At 41.7% G+C, this 22,475-nt stretch overlaps 1 protein-coding gene across 1 annotated transcript in view; it reads right to left on the bottom strand.

The window, feature by feature from the left end:
* Positions 1–22,475, bottom strand: part of LOC126248875 (coiled-coil domain-containing protein 77-like) — a 205,508-nt gene that overhangs the window by 50,423 nt on the left and 132,610 nt on the right. The window contains exon 6 of the mRNA XM_049950322.1: positions 6,409–6,652. Coding sequence (XP_049806279.1) covers positions 6,409–6,652 — 244 coding nt within the window. The remainder of the gene's footprint in view (positions 1–6,408; positions 6,653–22,475) is intronic.

Here is a 22,475-nt window from a genome sequence, read left to right as displayed (position 1 = left end):
AGAAATTAGTTATACATGGTGACTTCAATATTAATTTTGTATATGATTGTGCAAGAAAAAGGGTGTTGGTAGATCTCCTAAATTCATTTGAGCTGATGCAGACTGTGCTTTTTCAAAGTAGGGTGCAGAGGAACAGTAGCACAGCCATAGACAATATTTTTACTCATTTCTCATTACTAGATGGGCATTCTGTTAGTAAAAGGGTGACGGCCTCTCAGATTATGATGCACAAATTTTAACACTAAAAGGCTTTTCTACTCAAGCAAATGTCACATATAATTACAAAGTATGTACGAAAGCTAATCCAATGGTAATAGAGAGTTTTTTAAACCTTGTCAAGGAACAAGATTGATAGGATGTTTATAAAGCCTATGACATAGATGACAAATATAATGCTTTCATTAACACATTTCTCATGCTCTCTGAGAGTTGCTTTCCATTAGAATGTTCTAAACAGGGTATTAGCAGTAAAAGGCAGCCTGGGTGGCTGACTAGTGGGATAAAGATATTATGTAGAACAAAGTGGGAATTATATCAAAATGTTACAAGTAGTTACAATCAGCTACAGTAGCCCATTACAGACAGCACTGTAAGGTGCTAAAAAAAGTTATTAGGAAGGCAAAGAGTATGTGGTATGCAAATATAATAGCTAATACACAGGATAAAATTAAAACCATATGGTCAGTTGTGAAGGAAGTGTCTGGTCAGCAGCACAAAGTCGACAATATAAAGTCAGTTTGTAGTAAAAATATTTCTGTTACTGATAAATCAGATATATGTGCAGTATTTAACAATCATTTTCTGAGAATTGCTGGCGAATTAAATAAAAATTTAGTTTCTACGGGAAATGTTATAACTCTCTTGGCAAATGCATTTTCCCAGATTGGTGTCTGAAATACTCCTCTGTGATACAGACAAGGAAGAGATTGAGTCAATAATTAAATCACTGAAGACTAAAGACTTTCATGGATATGATGTAGTGCCTAGCAGAATATTAAAGTACTGTGCTGCACATGTTAGCCCTGTACTTAGCCATATTTGTAATTTTTCATTTAGGAGTAGTCAGTCTTCTGAATGATTAAAGCACTCAGTAGTAAAGCCTTTATAAAAAGAGAGAAATGGATAATGTAGACAATTTTAGACCTATTTCTATGCCATCAGTGTTTGCTAAAGTTATTGAAAAGGCTGTGTATGTAAGGTTAATTGATGATTTTATATAACACAATTTGCTATCAAATGTACAGTTTGGCTTTAGAAGTTGTTTAACAACTGAAAATGCTATATTCTCTTTTCTCTGCTACGTACTGGATGGGTTATAGAAAAGGTTTCGAACACTAGGCATATTTTTTTATTTAACTAAGGTGTTTGATTGTGTTGATCACAAAATACAACAAAGCCTGACATTTTAATTTTACAGAATGAGCATATGAATAGTGAAACTGAACAGTTCAGATTTCTAGGTGTTCATATGGATAGTAAACTGTCATAGAAATCCCACGTTCATTCAAAGACATAATGCTGCCATTTCTACTATTCGAACAGTATCTGAAGTAAGTGATCGTTTGACACGAAAATTAGTCTAATTTGCTTATTTTCATTCGCTTATGTCATATGGTATTATATTTTTGGGTAACTCTTCCCATTCTAAAAGGATATTTTTGGATCAGAAATGGGTGCTACTGTCATTTCTTATTAACAATATCAGCTTATTCCCAAGGATAAGCAGCTTTCACTCAGTTAATACCCGGCAGAAATCAAACCTGCATTTGGATCGGACTTCCGTAACTCTCGTGAAGAAAGGTGTGCAGCATACTGCCGCATCCATTTTCAATAAGCTACCACAATAATTCAAAAATCTTAAAGAAACTGAAGAGTTTCCTCATGGGTCAATCCCTCTCTTCTGTCGAGGAGTTCTTTGAAAAATTAAACCATTCTTATGATGTATTGTTGATTGCTTTTGCTTAAACTTATGGCTTGACTTATTTTGGGTTCATGAACATTTTATTTTTATCTGTTATTACTTTTACATTGTAATTTCAAGTACTGACACATTCCATGACCTTGGAGATTTGCTCTTCAATTTGGTCCTATGGAACTTGACATGTAAATAAATAAATAAATAAATAAATAAATAAATAAAGGTGTAACGAGAAAGGAAAATGTGGACTGCAGGAGCTTGCAGCTGGGTGTTCAATGAATGATTTGGCTATAGACATCATCCCCGATCAGCAGCATGACTCCCCTGTGAGATGGAACACCATCCTCAGGGAGAAGATCAAAGCAGACTGGAAGGAAACACAAGACGTCAAAGAGATCACAAGGATGATATTTCATTTCTTGGAAGCAGAAAACAATCAGATGCTGCAATTCCAGAGCAGCCATGATTTCACCTTGTTGGATGTAATGCCACAAATGCTCCATTGGAGAAGAGTCATAATGGGAAATGGGAAGGAGGGAACAAACAAGGCAGTCACCTAGGCAGCTGCCAAGTGCCAGCCTTCGAAGACTCCCTGCTACAGGTTGCAGAGGATCCTGTTCCATGAAATCTACAGAGGTGTCAGCATTCTCCCTAGATCAGCCTGGAGACTCCAGGGTAGAAAAATGCTAGGCAGTGCACCAGTGAAATGGAGGTTGGCCAGATGAGGGTATCACATGGCAGCATTGTTGAAGGGGATCTCCAACTCAGGGAAGGAGAAGACTGTTTGCCTTTGTTCAATTTCTTAGAGCTTTTATGGTTGGCTGACAAAGCCCCAGACATTTGTTGGCTAAAGAGATGTAAGAATTCATCACGGGAGTGTTCCCTTTGTCCTTTCTGGCCTCCCAGTTGTGTAGCAGGTGATTTCGCCACCGCAGGGGGCAAAGATTTCGTGCCTTGATGTGCAGCAATAGGAGAAGGAGATGGGGATGCTACTACGATACAGGGTGATTTCACAGCTGCAATACAGAATTGGAGATCACAACTCTGCACGGCCATGTACTCTGTGGAGCAAGGCATAGGCAGAATAGTACTATAAGTGCCAGATGATATAATGCAGGGGTTTCAACTAGGTAACAACTTTCAGACGACAGGGTACCATACTTTTTCCTTCACTCAGATCTCCTGAACAACCTGCTCATCGAGATACAAAGAATACTCACGAAATAAGGCAGCATGGTCGCCATTAAAAATGATACATTGTAGAGACGTAGGTGGGCAATCACTCTCATGAGTATCTCTACCACAAGTAATACAATTGGCCGTGTTTTGACAGGACTCGTGAGTGGGGTTATAATGTTGACACTGGCAGCAATGCATCAGGTTTGGAACGTATAGTCGGACCATGATGGCATCATAGCCTGCCTTAATCTTCGATGGAAGCACAACTCGATCAAAGATGAGAAAAAGATAGGGTGCAGGTACCAAGTTTTCATCAACCTTTTTCATTACCCGTTAGACCACAGTGATGTCAATATCAGAGAGATAATGTTGGATTTCCCTTTTGGTCAGACCATCAAGTAATTAACAACACACGAAGAATTCAGCATACAATGGGTCTCAACATGAACAGGATATCCATGGAGGAGTGAAGCTGGAAGTAGTTGCTGGGCTTGAAAATCACAATTGGTGTTGTAACTGCGACCGGAACAGCCGCGGGGTTGCCGCAAACAACAACACAAACAGGAGAGGACGGACACAAACAACTAAGGACAACCGAGCGAGACCTTATGAACCACAACAAGCAAGAAACAACGGAGTCACAAGAAGACCTCATGAATCAACCACATCCACTCGTACACGGAACAAAGTAACGTAAATATGCTGTCTGAGGTGAGATGTCAATAGTCGCAAGCAAAGATCAGACTGACTGGCTGAGCGAGAGGCAGGCGCTTAAACACATGATTGGGGATGCTGCTATTGGCCACTGGGACTACATGTTCCACTGTGGTGCCTTCACATTAAACATGGACCAGGAGGCATGCGCCGTCACACCTTACTGCGCGATGGTGCAGAGACCTCTAGGGGTCTTTGACGTCCATGCCATCTGGCACGCGTTCAAAATCCACAGTGCGTAGTACCAGAATTGGTCTCCAGAAGCAAAGTCCCATTACGTAAGTGAGAGCAGGACTTCACAGGGCCTGTAATTGCATCAACACATTTCTGAATAATAAACAGATTCACTGTAGCAAAAGACTGGCCTTCTCCAATGTGTGACACCATGAGGAACTGAGATGCAGCTGGGAGAATCATTTAATCATTAGTCTCAATCCATTTACGTTTATTAGACAATTGGATCATTGTTAAAAAAATAAAACATGTTTGACACTCTCTCCGATGGCACATTCCTTCCGACTGGGGCCCCCTCAGATTGGGGGCTAACCCACCTTAGCTGGTTGTTCACACTTCATGTTACACCTTGAACTCCAGACAGAGGGACCACATGGCAATTGGGAAGATAAAAGCTCAGGCAATCACCCCTCCCTGGCTCCAGTCTGTGCTGGGGGTAAGGGTGAACTCTAACCCTACCTGTCAACCTGGAGAAGAAAGTATACATTACCCAGTCACCTGTTATGTGTCAAATGCATGAGCTAGCCTTCAGGAGTTCACAGGGAGGAAGAAGAAACAAAGACCTCAACTGCTGAAGCAGAAGAAGGGAAAGAGATGGAGCATGAAGAAAGAAGGAAAAAACAGGCAAAGGACTGTTGCGATGCCAGGCAACCAAAACTTCAGAATGCGTTCCCGAAAATACACAAAACATGTCTCCCAAAGGAGAGGAAAAAGAATAGCAGGAAGACAGACATGTAACATGGAAAGGCATGAGGTGCTGTAGGCTGGGGCTCCAGAGTACCAAAGAATTTGGTGGTTCATTCTGGGTGGGTAAGGCATATGTGCCTGGAAATTTGTGTTGTAATTTCTTAACACTGTTGTTGAAGCAAACATTAACAAAGTTTGCTATTTCTTTAGGGTGGGTTATTTGACTATTGCCCCGTAGCCCTTACCAAATGCTTTGAGTTGGGTGTTGTTCGTCATTTTCTTTTCTTATTTTGAAATGAGTGAGAAGACTAATCTTGGTCCACCATGAATTTTGATTATGACCCTCAGAACACCAGAAGGGATTGGCAAATACTGTGACTATGAGTCAGTTCTGACAAACTGCCAATTGGCTTCTGTCTTGGGTTCTTTGGCCGACATTCATGTAATGATTTGACTGACATTTCGCCAGCACGAGTGGCTGGCATTGTCAAAACTTCACCCTCCACCGCCGGTGGTGAACTGGAGCTGAGATCACGGCCACAGACTAAATTTACCTGGCGTGCCAACGTCCGAGGGCTTCTCCTCGGTCATTTCAGGTGCAGTTCTCCTTTTGCTACCTGTGACGGTCATTCGCTGCAGTACAGGAAGCCAGGATCCATTTAACTTAAGGCTTTCCTCTTTCTTATTGAAACTGTTCATGTGTTTTTGTATTTCTACAGCTTCTCTGAACAAGCGCGTGTGATAGTGGTTCTCTACAGCCAGAACTCCCACATTGGCAAATTTTATTTCGGACGTTGGCGTGCCAGGTACATATAGTCTGCAGCTACGAGCTTGGCTCCAGTTCACCACCAGCAATGGAGGCTGAAGCTTTGACAATGCCATCCACTCATGCTGGTGAAACGTCAGTAAAATCATTACATGAACGTCAACCGAAGAACCCGAGACAGAAGCCAATAGGCAGTTTGTCAACAAGTGGCCACAAAAGCCTTAATGAGTCAGTTCTGCTTTCACAGGAACACAGAACATGGGCTCGAGAGTGAGGCAGGGCTTCTTTCCCCACACCGCTGCTCTCCCTTCTGGCAGTCAAAATTCTAATTTTTTGTGCACATGGCAGACTGCTAGTCTGTAGTGCCTACACGCTGCACTACAGTAAGCAGAAAACAAAATCTGTCAATGTATTTTCACTGCACTGAAATTCTTCCCCTAACATGCAAATAGAGTTATTTTTGGTTCTACTTCTACACTAAGTACTTTGTCTATTCTCATTGTAGCACTGCTATGAATGCCCACAAAGAGCCAAAATTAATATTCTGCTGATGTTGTAACTAACAAATTGGGCAGTATACAGAAAAATAATGTCTAGAAACACCTCACGTTGGAGATGCACTGAGTTCACAGGTAGAAAAATGCTGCTGCTTCTCGACAGAAACAATCATTTGCTGAAAATTAAATACAGCCAAAAGAAGAACATAAATATTGAAATTTTTGCAGAAGCAAACAGTCCAATCAAAAAACCTCCAGAGCCACCATCTTTTTTTCCTCCTCCTTTATAAAATAGCCAGTTTCATTTTTATGTGTAATCATTTAAAAAGAAAATATTATATCCAAATTTTGCCAAAAATAGATACTACATTTCCAAGTCTCTACCAACAACATAACATAAAAAAGTGAATTACCGTGCTTCCAATAATGTTTTCAAGTTTTCAATGGTTTTTTGCTGATTTATTTCTTCAATTTCAGCCTCTTCACAGAACTCCATCAAGTTACGTATATAATCTTCATATCGCTTGCATGTTTCTTTGAATAATTCTGCGAGATGTTTCAGACTTTCCTTTGAAACTGTGCTCATGCTTTCTCCTCCTTTGACTGCACATCTTTCTTTTGCATTCATTATTTTTGTAGCTTTCTTTCCTACTTTACCTACAACAAAAAAGTTATAAAGAAAACAGGAAATAGTAAGTGCAGGTTTGTCAATAAGGCTCACACAGTTAGTTTGGAACTGGGGAATTTAAGAATGTGAATATAACTTTCAAAAGTTATCATATTTAGACAGTTTCCTTGATATTTTAATAAATGTTTCAGTAATTTTGAGGAATATGTCACATTTACAGGTATGTTACAGTTCATAATTTGAGCAAATGAATTTTTATACAAATGAAGGATTATCTTTCTTCTGCCTTTTATTATAAACATTAGTGTGATGAGGATAGATTTAGTGAGAAGGGTGAGACCACTAGCAACCAGAACTATAATACAGCAACATGTATCTTTAAATCATCATTCTTTTTCTAACCTAATTTCACATTTAATGTTTGAATTGTAATATAGGATGCAGCACAAACACCAGTATTTGGAGGAATACACCCACATTCTAAAGGGGACAGGAGGCAGGAGAGGAGAGGAGAGGAGAGGAGAGGAGAGGAGAGGAGAGGAGAGGAGAGGAGAGGAGAGGAGAGGAGAGGAGGAGAAAAAGAAATATCAAATCAAATAAGAAACATTGACTTTTTTATTTGTGTAAAATGTATGAAGTATTTTTCCAGTCAGAATCAGTACTGCAATAAAGTGCTGGCATTTCACTCACAGTCACTTTCTACACAATTCTTGGCAAGTTCCACAAAGTTTCAGCATTGTATCATTCTCGCGCGTGTCACTTACAATGCAGCACACTAGAGGGCTATCTGTAGAGAATCCTGATTGAGATATGGCTCCAAAAGAAAGGTAGCAGTTTGGATAATTAACCGATTTGGCCTTGTTATGTTAATTTGTATGGCCTTACTATGTTGGCACTGCAAATGGCTGAAATCAAGGGGAAACATTTATATTTCCAGAGGACATGCAGCTCTACTGTATGGTTTGATGATGACGGCATCGAGTACTGGAATTCAATAGTAGAGAAAAGAAGAGAAGGACAAATAGGACTAATACTAGAACATGGACTAGAAGGAACAAAAGTGGAAGCTGCTGTATTGTAGATTGCTGCACAGAACTTGATTTATTAACTACCAACCCTTGGTTTAAAAATTAATAAATAAGGTTGTATACGTGAAGAGATCTGGAGACACAAAAAGGTCTCAGATAGATTATATGAAGGTAAGAAGGAGATTTTTAAAAACCAGGTTTTAAATTACAAAACATTTCCTGGGACAGATGTTAACACTAATCACAATTTATTGGTTATGAACTGCACATTAAAACTGAAGAAATTGCAGAAACACGAATTAAAGGAGATGGAACCTAGATAAGTTCAATGAAACAGAGCTAGTTGATAGTTTCAAAGGGAGCATTAGGCAAGAACTGACTGAATCAGGTGAAAGGAATACAATAAAAGGGTAATAGGTAGCTTCAGTGATGAAATGCTGAAGGCAGTTGAGAATAAATAGGTGAACAGGCAAAGGTCAATTATAAATCCTTGGATAACACACAAGATATTGAATGCAATTAATGAAAGGAGAAAACATAAAAATTCAGAAAATGAAGCTGGCAAAGAAAATACAAACATCTAAAAAATGAGATTGAAAGAAAGTGCGAAATATCAAAGCAGGACTGGCTAGTGGAGAAATGCAAAGCTGTAGATGCCAGCTATAGAGAAATTAAAAGAACTTTGGAAAAAAAAGATGCACCTGTATTAATAGCAAGAGTTCATATAGGAAGTCAGTATCAAGCAAAGAAGGAAAGGAAAAGTAGCAGGAATATATAGGGCTGTACAAAGGAAACAAACTTTAAGACAATGTTAAGAAAAGGGAAGAAACAGTAGATGAAGTTTAGAGGGGAAATATTACAATGCCACAAGAATTTGAAAGTGGGCTGAAACAACTAATTCTAAACAAGGCACCTGGAGCAGATGACATTCCATCAGCATTTTTGAGATCCTTGAGAGAGCCAGCCATGACAAAACCATTCCACCTGGTACACAAGAGATATGAGATGTGCAAAATACCCTCAGACTCCATGACAGGTGTTGACAGATGTGGATATTATGGCACCATCAGTTTAATAAGCAATGGTTACCAAATAACAACATGTATTACTTACAGAAGAGTGGAAAGACGTAGAACCCAGTGTCAGTGAAGATGTTTGGGTTCCAAAGAAAGGCTAACATATGTTTATAGCATTTGTAGATTTAGAGAAACCTTTTGACATTGTTGGCTGGACTACACTTTTTGAAAATCTGACAGTAGGGATAAAATACAGGAATAAATGGGTTATCTGAAACTTGTACAGAAATTTGGAAAGGGAATTGAAGTTAACAGAGAAGAAATAAAAACTTTGACGTTTGCTGATGACCTTTTAATTCTGTCAGAAATGGCAAAGGACATGAAGGATCAGTGGAATAGAATGGAAAGTCTCTTGAAATGTGGTTGCAAAGATGGGTAAGAAAAGTAAAACAAAGGTAATGTAACATATTGAAACTAAGTCAAGTGATGTCACAGGCGTCAGTGTAAATTGTATGGGATAATAAGGTTTGGAGAGCAAATTGTGATTTAAATGGCTGTGAGCAGCACTAAATGTTTTTTAATTAGCTGTTTATTTATTTGCAATTTTGGTGAAGCTATGTTTTGGGTAATAGTGCCTTTCTTTTCATTGTCTTCTGACCAAGCATGAACCACAATCTTTATGGCCTGCAGTTCTCTGAGCAAACTCCATTCATTCATTCATTCATTCATTCATCCATTATCCATAGACAAACACAAGGATTTGTTTTGGATTGTGTACATATTTTACACTTCCTCTCATACCTTTGTGCAAATAATTACAGACAATAAAGACAAAAAAGTTATATTGCTTGATTACTGGTACATATAAATACTATTTGTACAAATGAAAGTATTGTCCCCCTCTGAAAGGAATTCCTCAATACAGTAAAAACATTTATTGATAAGAAACTCCTTCCAGACCATTTCAAATCACTTTCCACTTGAGCTTCATAAATTTTTGTAAGTTGGTTATAAAATTTGATCCCCATGCAATACGGGCTGTCGTCTGCACTTTCTGTGTTATGTCTTTCCACATTATAATCATAGTCTCTCCAAGTATTGTAAATGTGCACATCTCTATTTAGACTATTATAGTGCTTGTATTTTAAAATTAGTTGAACTTTTTTATAAACATATATTGATGGCAGTGTTAGTTGATTCTTACTTTTGAATATTCCTTTGCAAGACTCATTATAACTAAGTTTACAAATGATCTTCACTGCCTTTTTTTGAAGGATGGATATGCTATTTACATGCTTGGCATCAGCACACTCCCCTACTTCAAGCCCACATGTGAGGCATGTACACACTAAAACATAGTATATAATGCTCATTCGCTCATATATGGGAACTTGTGGCATTGCCCTCATTGCATAAATTGATTTTCTTAATTTTTGGCATAATAAGTCAATGTGATGCTCCCAGGAGAGAAGACAGTCTAGCATTACACCAAGGAAAGTAGTTTTATCATCCAATTTTATTTTTGTATCATCATCAGACATAACACTCCATTGCACTCCATCTGGTTTGAGGTGTATTTGAAACTTCATTAGACTTGTTTTACTGATGTTTTAAGATTAAGTGATTGTTTTGAAAGTAATTTTTCAATCCGAGTTAGACACCAGAGCAACGAGCAATTTTGGACCAGATCATTCGCATTGGTTCCCCAGTTAATAACTCCTGTCCACATAGTTAAAAGTACCTTGCTGTTGTGTTCTGTGGGCGTATCATTGATATATAATGTGAATGACAAATGCCCCAGAACTGACCCTTGGGGCAAACCACACTTTAGTATGGCTGGACAGGAGCTGTATCTTAATAATGTTGACCACTTTGTGTGTGACCTGTGAGACATCTGTCTTGAAGGTGTGACTGTAAAATATTTTTAACTGTTCCGCTGACACGATATGTTTTCAGTTTATCAAGTAGCAGCTTGTGAAATACTATTGTAGATGCACATGATAGATCTAGGAACAAACATGCCACCCTTTTTTATTCATGTAACTTCATAAATATTGTATTTACTAAATCAATATGGCAGATGTTATTGAGTAGCCTTTCCTAAAACCATACTGAGTTTCTCGTAATACTATCTGTGACAAGAAAGTTTTCTAATCTTATTGCAGTAAGCTTTTCTAATACTTTGCTTATGACCAGAATTAAGCTGATGGGTCAACAGTTTTCGATGTAGTAAGTACTACCTTTTTTTGTACAATGGCTTTACTGCTGTATATTTTAATTCAGATGGAAACACTCCTTTATTGAAACTTTCATTGAAGAAGTGAAGAAGAACAGGGATGAGTGAATATTTGGTTGGTTGGTTTAAAAGGGGGAGGGAAAGGGACCAAACTGCAAGGTCATCAGTCCCGTGTTCCCAGTAAAATAATTACACAAAGGAAAGGAGAAAAGAAAGGAGACATACAGCACAACAACAGGAGAAAGGAAGAACCAGAAGAACGACAGAAGGGCAAACAACACCACCATGGACAAAACAGGAAAAGAACACCACAGAAGCAAGAAACAGGTAGACGGGGTAAAAACAAGAGAGCAGATGACCGTGGCTGGCCGACAATGAGAATAAAAAGGAAAAGCCAGCCACTCTGCGACACATTAAAACATCCGCCCTAAAAGCATTAGAGTGGAGAACACAAAGGGACAAAGAACATGTGCCAAAACTTATATAGAATGATAAAACCCACTGTCACATATAAAACGTAAAACTAAATTAGCCAATGAGGTGTTGTCAGCTAAAATTAACGGCAACGAGTCCAGTACCTGCAGAGTCTGTCACAGGGCAGCCAAAGAAGGGCAGCTCACCAAGATATGGGCCACTGTCAGCCAGACACTGCACCGACACTGAGGTGGGTCATCACGGCGCAGGAGGTAGCCGTGTGTCGCCCAAGCGTGGCCAATGCCAAGCCAGCAGAGAACCACGGAGTCCCTGCGAAAGGTCTGCATGGAGGACTGCCACACATTCATAGTCTCCTTAATGGCACGCAGTTTGTTGTGCATACTGAAAATATGCCATTCCATCTCCCAAATCCGAAAAACTTGGCGTCAAAACAAACACAGGTCAGTTATTGGAATGCTGACCTCCATACGCAGTTTCCTTGTAGCCTGGTTGGCCAGCGTGTCAGCAAGTTCATTGCCTGGGATTCCGACGTGTCCTGGGGTCCACACAAATACCAATGCACAACTGGACTGTTCCAGGGCATAGATGGGCTCCTGGATGGTCGCTACCAAAGGATGACAAGGGTAGCACTGGTCGACAGCTTGTAGACTGCTCAAGGAGTCAGAACACAGAAGAAATGACTCCCCAGAGCATGAACGGATGTGCTCAAGAGCACAAGGTATAGCCACCAGCTTGGCAGTAAAAACACTGCAGCAATGGGGCAAAGAATGCTGTTCAATATGTACTCCATAAGCATACACGAAGCCGACGTGACCATCAGCCATTGAGCCATTGGTGTAAACCATTTCGTGGCCTCGGTACATGTCAAGAATCGAGAGGAAGTGACAGCAGAGAGCCGTGGGGTGAACTGAGGCCTTTGGGCCATGTGAAAGGTCCAGGTGAAGCCGTGGCCTAAGTGTGCACCATGGAGGTGTACGCGAATGAACCTTGAGTATAGGTGAAAAGGCAAGGACTCCAGTTCGGATAGAAGGGATCTGACATGCACGGCAATTGTAAGCCCTGACCTGGGCCGCTGATGCAAGAGATGAACTGCTGTGGGTGGGAAAAGGAGACAGTAATTCGGATGCGCAGGAGTGGGACTCCAGCCTCCGCCAGGATGCTGGTCACCAGACTCGTCCTAAAAGCTCCCATCGCTTGTCGAATCACACAGTGGTGCACTGGGTCGAGTAAACTCAACACTGAGGGTGCTGCTGAACCACAAACCAGACTCCCATAGTCAAGGCAGGATTGAATAAGGGCTCTGTAGAGCTGCAGCAGTGTAGAGCAATCTGCACCCCAGTTGGTGTTGCTCAGGCAGCGGAGAGTATTGAGGTACTGCCAGCACTTCCGCTTAAGTTGACGAAGGTGAATAAGCCAAGTCAATCGGGTGTCAAAAATTAGTCCTAAGAACTGATATGTCTCCACTACAGTGAGTGGATCGTCAGTAAGGTAAAGTTCTGGTTCTGGATGAACGGTACAACACCAACAAGTACATGACACATGACTTTGAGGCCGAAAACTGGAAACCGTGGGCTAGCGCCGATGACTGTGTCTTGTGGATGGCTCCCTGTCAGTGCCGCTCAGCAACACCAGTACTGTTGGAGCAGTACGAAATGCAGAAGCCGTCTGCATACAGAGAAGGTGAGACAGACTGCCCTACAGCTGCTGCCACTAAAAATAGAGAGACACTCGATACAGAGCCCTGTGTGACCCCATTCTCGTGGATACGGGGAGAACTATGGGAGGCACCAACTTGAACACAGAAAGTACGAAGCGATAGGAAATTTTGGATAAAAATTGGAAGCGGGCCTTAGAGACACCACTCGTACAATGTGGCAAGGATATGATGTCACCAGGTGGCATCATACGCTTTTCGTAAAACAAAAGAGACGGCAACCAGGTGTTGGAGTATGGAAAAGGCTGTTCGGATGGCAGACTCTAGGGACACAAGATTATCGGTGGTAGAGCGACCGTGACATGGAGCCAGTAGGCCACGTGACTCCAGGACCCAACCCAACTGCCAAAACACCATACGTTCCAGCAGCTTACAAAGAATGTTGGTGAGGCTGATGGGCCGATAGCTATCCATCAAAAGCAGGTTCTTACCGGGTTTGAGCACCGGAATGATGGTGCTCTCCCGCCATTGCAATGGAAAGATGCCGTAGCAGCAGATCCGCTTGAAGATGATGAGGAGGTGTTGCTTGTAGTCAGATGAGAGATGTTTAATCATATGACTGTGGATCCGATCTGGCTGGAGCTGTGTCAGGGCAATGTGCAAGGCCACTGAGGAGCTCCCACTCTGTAAATGGAGCGTTATAGGATTCACTGTGGCGTGTAGTGAACGAGTGGATTTTCCCTTCCAGCCGCCATTTGAGAGTGTGACAGGCAGGGGGTAATTCTCCGATGCAGAGGCTCAAGCACAGTGCTCAGCAATTGCATTTGCATCAGTAGATAACACGCCATTTATGTTAATACCGAGAACACCTGTTGGTATCTGGTACCCGAAAACATGTTTGATCTTTTCCCAGACTTGGGAAGGTGACATATGACACCCAATGGTCGAGATGTATATCTCCCAACACTCCTGCTTCCGTCGTTTGATAAGATGGTGAACGTGGGCATAGAGCTGTTTAAAGGCTATGAGGTGGTCTAGGGAAGGGTGCCATTTATACCACTGTAGAGCTTACTGAAGCTCCTTAATTGCTTCAGCGACTTCCGGCGACCACCAAGGGACTGCCTTTCACCGGGGCACCCTAAATAGTGAGGAATCGTGTTTTCTGCCACAGAAACAATTGTTGTAGTCACCTGCTCAACCATCACATCAAAGTTACCATGTGGGGGAAATTCGACAGCAGAGGTGAAAGTTTCCCAGTCTGCCTTGTTTAAAGCCCATCTGGGCAGGCATCGATGGGCCTGAAGCCAGGGCAGTGACAGGAAGATGGGGAAGTGGTCACTACCATACGGGCCATCATGTGCTCTCTAGTGGACAGATGGGAGAAGTCCTGGGCTGCAGAGGGATAAATCAATGACCGAGTAACTACCATGAGCCATACTGAAACGTGTGGCGGCCCACTATTTAAGAGGCAGAGGTCAAACTGAGACAGTAAAGTTTTGACATCTCTGCTTCAGCCAGTAAGCATGGTGCTACCCCAAAACGGGTTATGGACATTAAAATATCCCAAAAGTAGGAAAGGTTTAGGGAGTTGATCAATCAGTGCAGTTAATGCATTCAGGGATACCGCACCATCTGGAGGAAGATATACATCGCAGACAGTTTTTTCCTGTGTTGCCCTTATCCAGGTTCTCAGAGGACGCCAGAACCTCTACCTCATCTGCGGACACAGAGCTTGTAGGTAGCAGTAGTGTGGGTACCATCGCAATTCCTTTAGTCTTGGGGACCTTCTTTTTCAATTTCTCTCACTGCTCCTTGGGTTTCCCTGGCTGGGAGGATTTCACTGATTCAGTCTCTGCGACTGAGGATGAACATGAAGCCCTACAACCAGCTGCTTTTGGGTTCTTCAGCCACTGGTGGGTGTAATCTTTCCCACTAGCAGAAACCTAGGAAGGGAGTGACCCAAAGGACCCCTTCGTAGTGAGAGTAGCCGAGGAAGACTTACACTTCTCCGGCTCAAGTGAGGACTGATATCTCTGATGGTTGGGAGGTGTTGCTCCCGAAGTAGGTGGTGTGGGAGCAACAGGAAGGGAAGTGCCCCCCACCATCAAGGGGGCAGGTGTAGTCTTCTGGTTCTGAGTGGCGACGGGAATGTGAGGAACTGATGGGGTGACAACTGTTCTCGTAGCGGCAGTGTAAGATGAGGTCATAGCAACAGGATGTAGGCACTCAAATTTCCTCTTAGCCTCAGTGTAGGTCAGTCGGGCCGGGGTCTTATATTCCATGATTTTCCTCTCTTTCTGTAAAATCCTGCAGTTTGGCAAGCAAGGTGAATCATGTTCTCTGCAGATGACACAGATGGGAGGCAGGACACATGGAGTATTAGGATGTGATGGACGTCCACAATCTCAACATGTGATGCTGGAAGTACAGCGGGAAGACATATGGCCAAACTTCCAGCACTTAAAGCACCGCACTGGGGGAGGGATATATGGCTTGACGTCACAGCGGTAGACCATCGCCTTGACCTTCTCGGGCAATTTGTCACCCTCGAAGGCCAAGATGAAGGCACTGGTGGCAACCTGATTATCCCTCGGACCCTGATGTACACGCAGGACGAAATGAACACTTCGCCACTCTAAACTGGCGCACAGCTTGTCATCAGACTGCAAAAGGTCCTTGTGGAATATAATACCCTGGACCATATTTAAGCTCTTATGGGGCGCGATGGTAACAGAAACATCCTCCAACTTGCCACAAGCGAGTAATGCCCGTGACTGGGCAGAGGATGCTGTTTTTATCAAGACTGACTCAGAGTGCATTTTGAATAAGCCCTCCACCTCCCCAAAGTTGTCCTCCAAATGCTCCACAAAAAACTGAGGCTTCATGCACATGAAAGATTCCCCATCAACTCTCATACATACGAGGCACCGGGGCGAATATGCTTCACTGCCATCCTTATCCGGGCATTCCTCCCATGGTGTGGCCAGGGAGGGGAATGATTTGGGGTCATATTTCTTATCATAGAAGTTGACTTTGCCTGCTTAGAGCCTGCTGTTGGTGGACCACCATCAAGAGATGACATACTACGCTTCATGGCATGTCATCCGCCCTGATGCCACCCACTCCAACCAGGGTCCCTCCCACAGGTGCCACCCAGTCTCAGCAAGGGCCACCTGGCAGGATGGCCATTGCCGGGAGTCCCAATGCCCCAGGGAGGTGGACATATACTTCATGGCATACATGGGGAGTTAACGGTGCAGGCATCAGCAGAGTGATCCCTGTGTTGTCAGGGGGCTACAACCAACAGGGTACATGGCGGCCCCACCACAACAGACTGGCTACCGTGCTGGATATAAGGTGCTAAGAAGTCCGTGGTCATCGTCAGTGCAGAAAGCGACCCTGCATAGTGCATGGTGTAAAATGCACCCAGGAAGGTGTCCTCTGCCAAGAGATGGAGAATGAGTGGGACTACAATGCAATGACAAGAAAATGGGCTAAAGATCTCAATGCATGATGGATATGATGCACCATGTAAGGTGCCCTTCCCCAGTTGGCTCGCTCTTCGGGAAAATTTAGAAAGATGGAGGTCAGACCCAACAGTGGACCATCACATAAAGGCTGAAACATATGAGACTCCTTTAGTCACCTCTTACGACAGGCAGGAATATCTCGGACCTATTTTAGCCCCTGTACAAGGAAGATGATGGGGGGGGGGGGGGGGGAGTACTGGGGGGGGGGGGATACTGGACGAAATTTCATCCCACCCAGTAGAGGATTTGTTTTGCATTTCATTTACTGTTCTCTCTATTTCAGTTGTATCTGTATCACATTGTTTCTGAATGTTTCTCCATTGCAACAACTGCAAATGCAGGTGTTTGTGCCAAAAGTACTTAACGTGGTATGCGTATCTACAGAGGTCTTAAGAGTGGGTAGCTTTGTTGGGTACATTAAATTTATGTGTGTATATGAATTCTGCAGTCATTTATGTAGAACGGAGATCAGCTGGAGGGGGGGAGGAGGGGGGAGACGATGGTAAATTCAGGCATAATTTCACTTACCAGAACAAGCCTTATAGAACTCAAGTGTGGCCAGTAACCCACCCATTGCCAATTAACAATTGATTTGCCTCAACATTATTCACCGCATTGATGTGGATTCATTCATTCATTGCATTCATGTTGATTAAAACTTAAATTTTTATGACCATGTAATAAAACACGCACAGAAACTCAATTAAGTCTGTTTTTCTTTTAGAATTATCGCCAACATTTCTACCTCGGCAGGTGCAAGTATAGCACTGCTGAGATTCAAATATTACCACCATGTAATATATGTCACTATATGCATACTTTCTCAAGTCTAATGTTCTTAGTTCTGTGTTATTCTCCACACAGCGAGTTAAAAATAAAGTTGTTCAGTAATTATTTGTTGTACTTGTACTTTCAAACCACATCCCAACAGGTTATGGGGCCAAGTTACATGATCAGCAAGAGTTACAGTTTTTGATTAGATGAAAACAAATTCATAAGCTGAAAAGTGCATAAATAAATAAATCTATTAACATGACAAATATGGCACACATGACTGCTGCACATGGATTTCAACTGAATATGCAGTCGTGCGACTTAGAGAATACAAGTCAAGGCATTAGTAATCAAAAACAACATATGGTGACAAATATTTGGAAACACCATTATCTGCACTGACTGGCAAAGGTGAAATGCTTGCTGCTGCAGATGTTACATATAAAGCATGGCTAGTGGCAGACAGAAAAGCAAAAGCAGACGTGATTTTATCCATCAATCACACTGAGCTGAAGCAACCAAGGAATCGCACTACATCACTTCAGGTACGGCTTCAACTAGATGCGATCTGTGCATTCACAACTATGAAAATTTTAGATGTGCTATTGAATCCCATGACAATCTATCAGATGTCAAGACACTGAAAGTAAAAATCTTGGAAGAACACAATGCAAGCATTCAGAAAGGCAGCAAAACTGCAAGTGCTGCGATGTTCGTTAAATCAGGTAAATGTTTCGAGGACAAGTCAAAAATTGCTATGACAGTGACAAATTGGAACAAAATAAAAAAAACTAAAAAAGGTAAAAATCAGTGTACAAATGCACCAAGAAGAGAAGCAAAGAAGATGAGTGTTTTTTCAAGAAGAAACTAAGTGTGCAAGCTGCGAACAATGTCAATGAGGCTCACTACTGTTTCTTTATAAATGAGCCTGCTCAGAAGTTTTGCAACTCCAAAACTTTTTTGGTGCAATGCACATCACATATGTACACCAATCCAAAAGTGTTCACACATGTGACAGAAATGAAAGAGAATTTAATGCTTACAGGCCGCAGCACTATACAAGTAACAGCTAAAGGTGACGTACACGTCGCAACAACATTTTGTGTGTGCCAGAACTCAGAAACAGTCTCATTTCAGTGGGTTAGGTCAAGGACAACAATGACACAGTAATATTGGAGAATACTTGCACAGTTATACAAGATACTAACAGTGAAGTCAAAGTGATTGCAAACAGAGTTGCTAACTTGTTTTACTTACAAGAAAATGGTTCAAAGATGTGCATCACTGCTGAGCTGAAAGTTACCAGAGGTAATACACAAATCTGGCATGCTCTATTAGGCAACCTGAAGTCACCAGTTGTTCAGTAATTACATGCTGTGCCTGTATTTTCAAAGAACATCGCAACACACATAAGACACCCGTAATTCAAGTTCCAGTTTCAAAACAGTGTAGAAAGAGAACCTCTGCTCAGAATGCTGTCAAATTTGACCAGCATACTAGTTCCGCAGGGGAAAATGTCACAGAAAACAAACACAAACACACACACACACACACACACACACACACACACACACACACACACACACACACACACACACACACTAACAAAAATTTTACCAACAGACCACAATTAAGTATCAGAATATGCTCACCAACAGATGTGCAATACATGGCCGATCCTCAGTTTGCACCTGAGATGCCCGATGCCCATTATGACTGTCTACATGAATTACAGGAATGTGTGCTGTCTGCTCTTTTGGACATGTCTGAATGAACAGACACAACAATAAATCTGCAGGTACAGTATATATTATGTAAATTGATGGTGGAGGGCGAGAGAGGAAAGGAAAGGGAAGGAACTATTGATGTCACCTGCATCAAGACTTTATGCAGAATTGGCAACAACAAGTGAAATTGTGTGCTAGCTTGAGATTTGAGCCCGGTGCACCTCTCAGCCAACACATATTTCCACCAATCATCATCTAGCCGCAGTCCCCATCCATGTCCTCCATGCTCCCAACTTTGAGATTCCCGTATGACGTTGAACTTAATTATGCATCTGAACTTAAGGTGGTGGATTCATTGCCCATCGAGGTGAATCAGTTATATAACTGGGTGCCTCGATGGGCAATAAATCCACCACATTCAGTATGGATGTACAATTATGTTCGATCTACTGCAGGAATCTCAAAGTAGCACACATGGAATACATGTATGGGGACTGCGGATAAGTGGTGCTTGGTGGTCCTATGAGTCAGTCAAGAGGCGTACTGAGACAGTCCACAGAGTTACGATAAACACTGTTCCATATGGCACAGTGGTTAATGCAACTGTCTAGTAAGCAAGAGATTCTCAGTTCAAATCCTGGTCCAGCATGCATTTTCATGAATCACCACCGATTCTGCATGAAGCCCTGATGGAGCTGATACCAAGTTTCTTCGCTTTCCTTTCCTTTCTTCCCTTCCACCTTCAATTTACATAATATGACTCCATGAAGGATCGCACACTGCTAGTAAACCTCTTTTACAAGAATGGTGACGGTGCGCCAGTAGCCCTGCAGAAGTTCCGGACACTCAAGGGTATGGAAAAAGGCCTTGGTCTGATCACCGCTAAGCGTTTGGAGAATATGATTTAAAAATTCGAAAAGACCAGTTCTTTTGAAGTGCAATATGGCAGACAGAGGAAAGAAGTTGATTCGACATCTATCAAAAATGTGGACACAGCACTGCAGGAAGGACTGAGTGATGGTGTGCGAACATGCATGCAGTGCACAGGGAGCTGCCTGAACATTGGACATGCATGTGAGCATGGTGCATAAAATCCTACAAAACATCCTGCGTGGCTATCCGTACAAAATCACCTGTGTTCAGGAATTGTTTCCTGCTGACCTGCCAGTAAGACAATAGTTCACTCTGGAATCTCTTGCTCGTATGAAACTGGACAATGAATGGCCATGGACCATTGTTTGGACAGACAAAGCACATTTCCACCTCCAAGGACATGTCAATCTGCAGGTTTGCGGAATATGGGCAATGGAAACCTGCACGCACATCAACTAGTACCACTTCATTCAGCAAAGGTGACTGGTGCGAGTTGATGGCTTTGTTTATTGCAGGGCCATATATTTTCAAGGAGATGTATCCTGTAGGTTTTGTTACCTCTACTGTCACTGGTAAATGCTATGACAGTCTTCTGAGCACCAACATCATTTCAATCCTTCAACTGTGGATGTGTGGGTAGGATCATTTTTATGAAAGATGGTGTTCCTTAGTACATTGCACAGTAAGTGAAGTGGCTGCTGCAGAGGTATTTCGGAAATTTTAGAATTATCAGTTGTCATTTTCCTACAGCCTGGCTGTCCACATCACCTAATCTTGTGAGACTGCTGATTGTGGGGTTATCTGAAAGATGTTGTGTTCAGTGCTCCAATTATGAATGTAGCTGAATTGAAGGCTTGCTATGCACAACTAATTCTGAACACGATCCCCGAGACACTTCAATCTGTTGTGGAATTTGATATTTCTCGATTTCAACTTGTGGCAGCAAATGGTGGACAACATATTCAACATGTCTAGCACCAGTGTCACGACAATTAGAAACAGATGTCATTTTCCTTTTTATGTAATTTTTCGCCCCAGGACAATTAAAAACTGATTTTTTTCACATCCCATGTGGTATGACATTGCTGTGATGGATGGGCTTACCCCACTGACAATACCACAACTGTTAACTGTCATACTTACACAGTCATACACATTGATGAATACAGATGGAGTAATGTTCAACTCACACCTTAGCCACCGTACTGCAATTCATATCATTTGTAGCTGACCTCATTGATGCTTACGGGGCCATCTAGTGCTAAAATTTTTATTACATTCTTTTTGTTCCATGATGTTTCCCCCTGTGTCAATAACATGCTGTTCAAATTTGATGTCATTCTGAGCAGTGGTTCTCTTTCTACAGCATTTTGAAACCATGACTTTAATTATGGACACCCTGCACTTTGGTCATTTTCAGTCTCTTGCAACATACAGAATAATATTCGGGGGTTACATCACATGTCACTTAAAACAAATTTTTCTATTACAGAAGAAGGCTATCTGAATAACAACATCAGGGTCCACCTCGAAGAGATTCAGACAATTGATGGCTTTCATAGTTAGAATATCCGGAATAGCAAAGCACTCAGTACACAACAAACAAAAAGAACTAACACATAAAGGCATGTGAGTTACATGTGTGTTAAGCTTTAGAAGTTATTGCCAGTTTACATCAGAAAGTTGCAAAAGGAATATAAATTTTAAGCAGAATTAAAATAATAATAATAATAATAATAATAATAATAATAATAATAATAATATTGCTTGAACAATTCTTTTATTCAGTTGGTGACTACGCTGACAAGTAACATTTTTCTGATAAAGTTTGTATCAAGCCAAAACCGAAAATATTGTCTATTGCCCATTAACGTTTTCATTATCTACATCTATGTACACACTCCACAGGTTACTGTATGATGCGTGGCAAAAGGTGCCTTTAACCACTATTAGTCATTTCCTTTCCTGTCTGATTCGCAAATAAAGCAAGGGAAAAATGACTATCCATATGATCCACACGAGCCCCAATTTATCTTATCTTTGTAGTCCTTATGCAATATGTATGTTGGCAGCAGTAGAATCATTTTGCAGCTAGCTTCACGTGTTGGCTCTCTAAATTTTCTCAACAGCTTTTCACTAAAAGAACATTGTCTTCCCTCCACGAATTCCCATTTGAGTTCACGAAGCATCTCTGTAATGATCACATGTTGATCAAACATACTAGTAACAAATCCAGTGGCTCGCCTCTAATTGCTTCAATAGCTTCCTTTAATCGTATCTGGTGGAGATCCCAAACACTAAAGTAGTACTCAAGAATGTGTCACATTAGTGTACTATACATGGTCTCCTTTATATATGAGCTACACTTTCCTGAAATCTCCCAATAACCTGAAGTTGACTGTGTCTAGCAGCACACTATCAATGTTGGATCTGAACATTACAGTATTGTTTTTCCTACTCATCTGCATTAACTTACATTTTTCTACATTTAGAGCAAGCTGCAATTCATCACACAAACTACAAATTTTGTCTATGTCATCTTGTATCCTCCTACATTCACTCGAAAATAACATCTTTCC

This window comes from Schistocerca nitens, chromosome 3 (assembly GCF_023898315.1).
Source record: "Schistocerca nitens isolate TAMUIC-IGC-003100 chromosome 3, iqSchNite1.1, whole genome shotgun sequence".
NCBI lineage: Eukaryota > Metazoa > Arthropoda > Insecta > Orthoptera > Acrididae > Schistocerca > Schistocerca nitens.
Note: the sequence above shows the minus strand (reverse complement) of the source record. Positions and strands in the feature narration are given on the sequence as shown.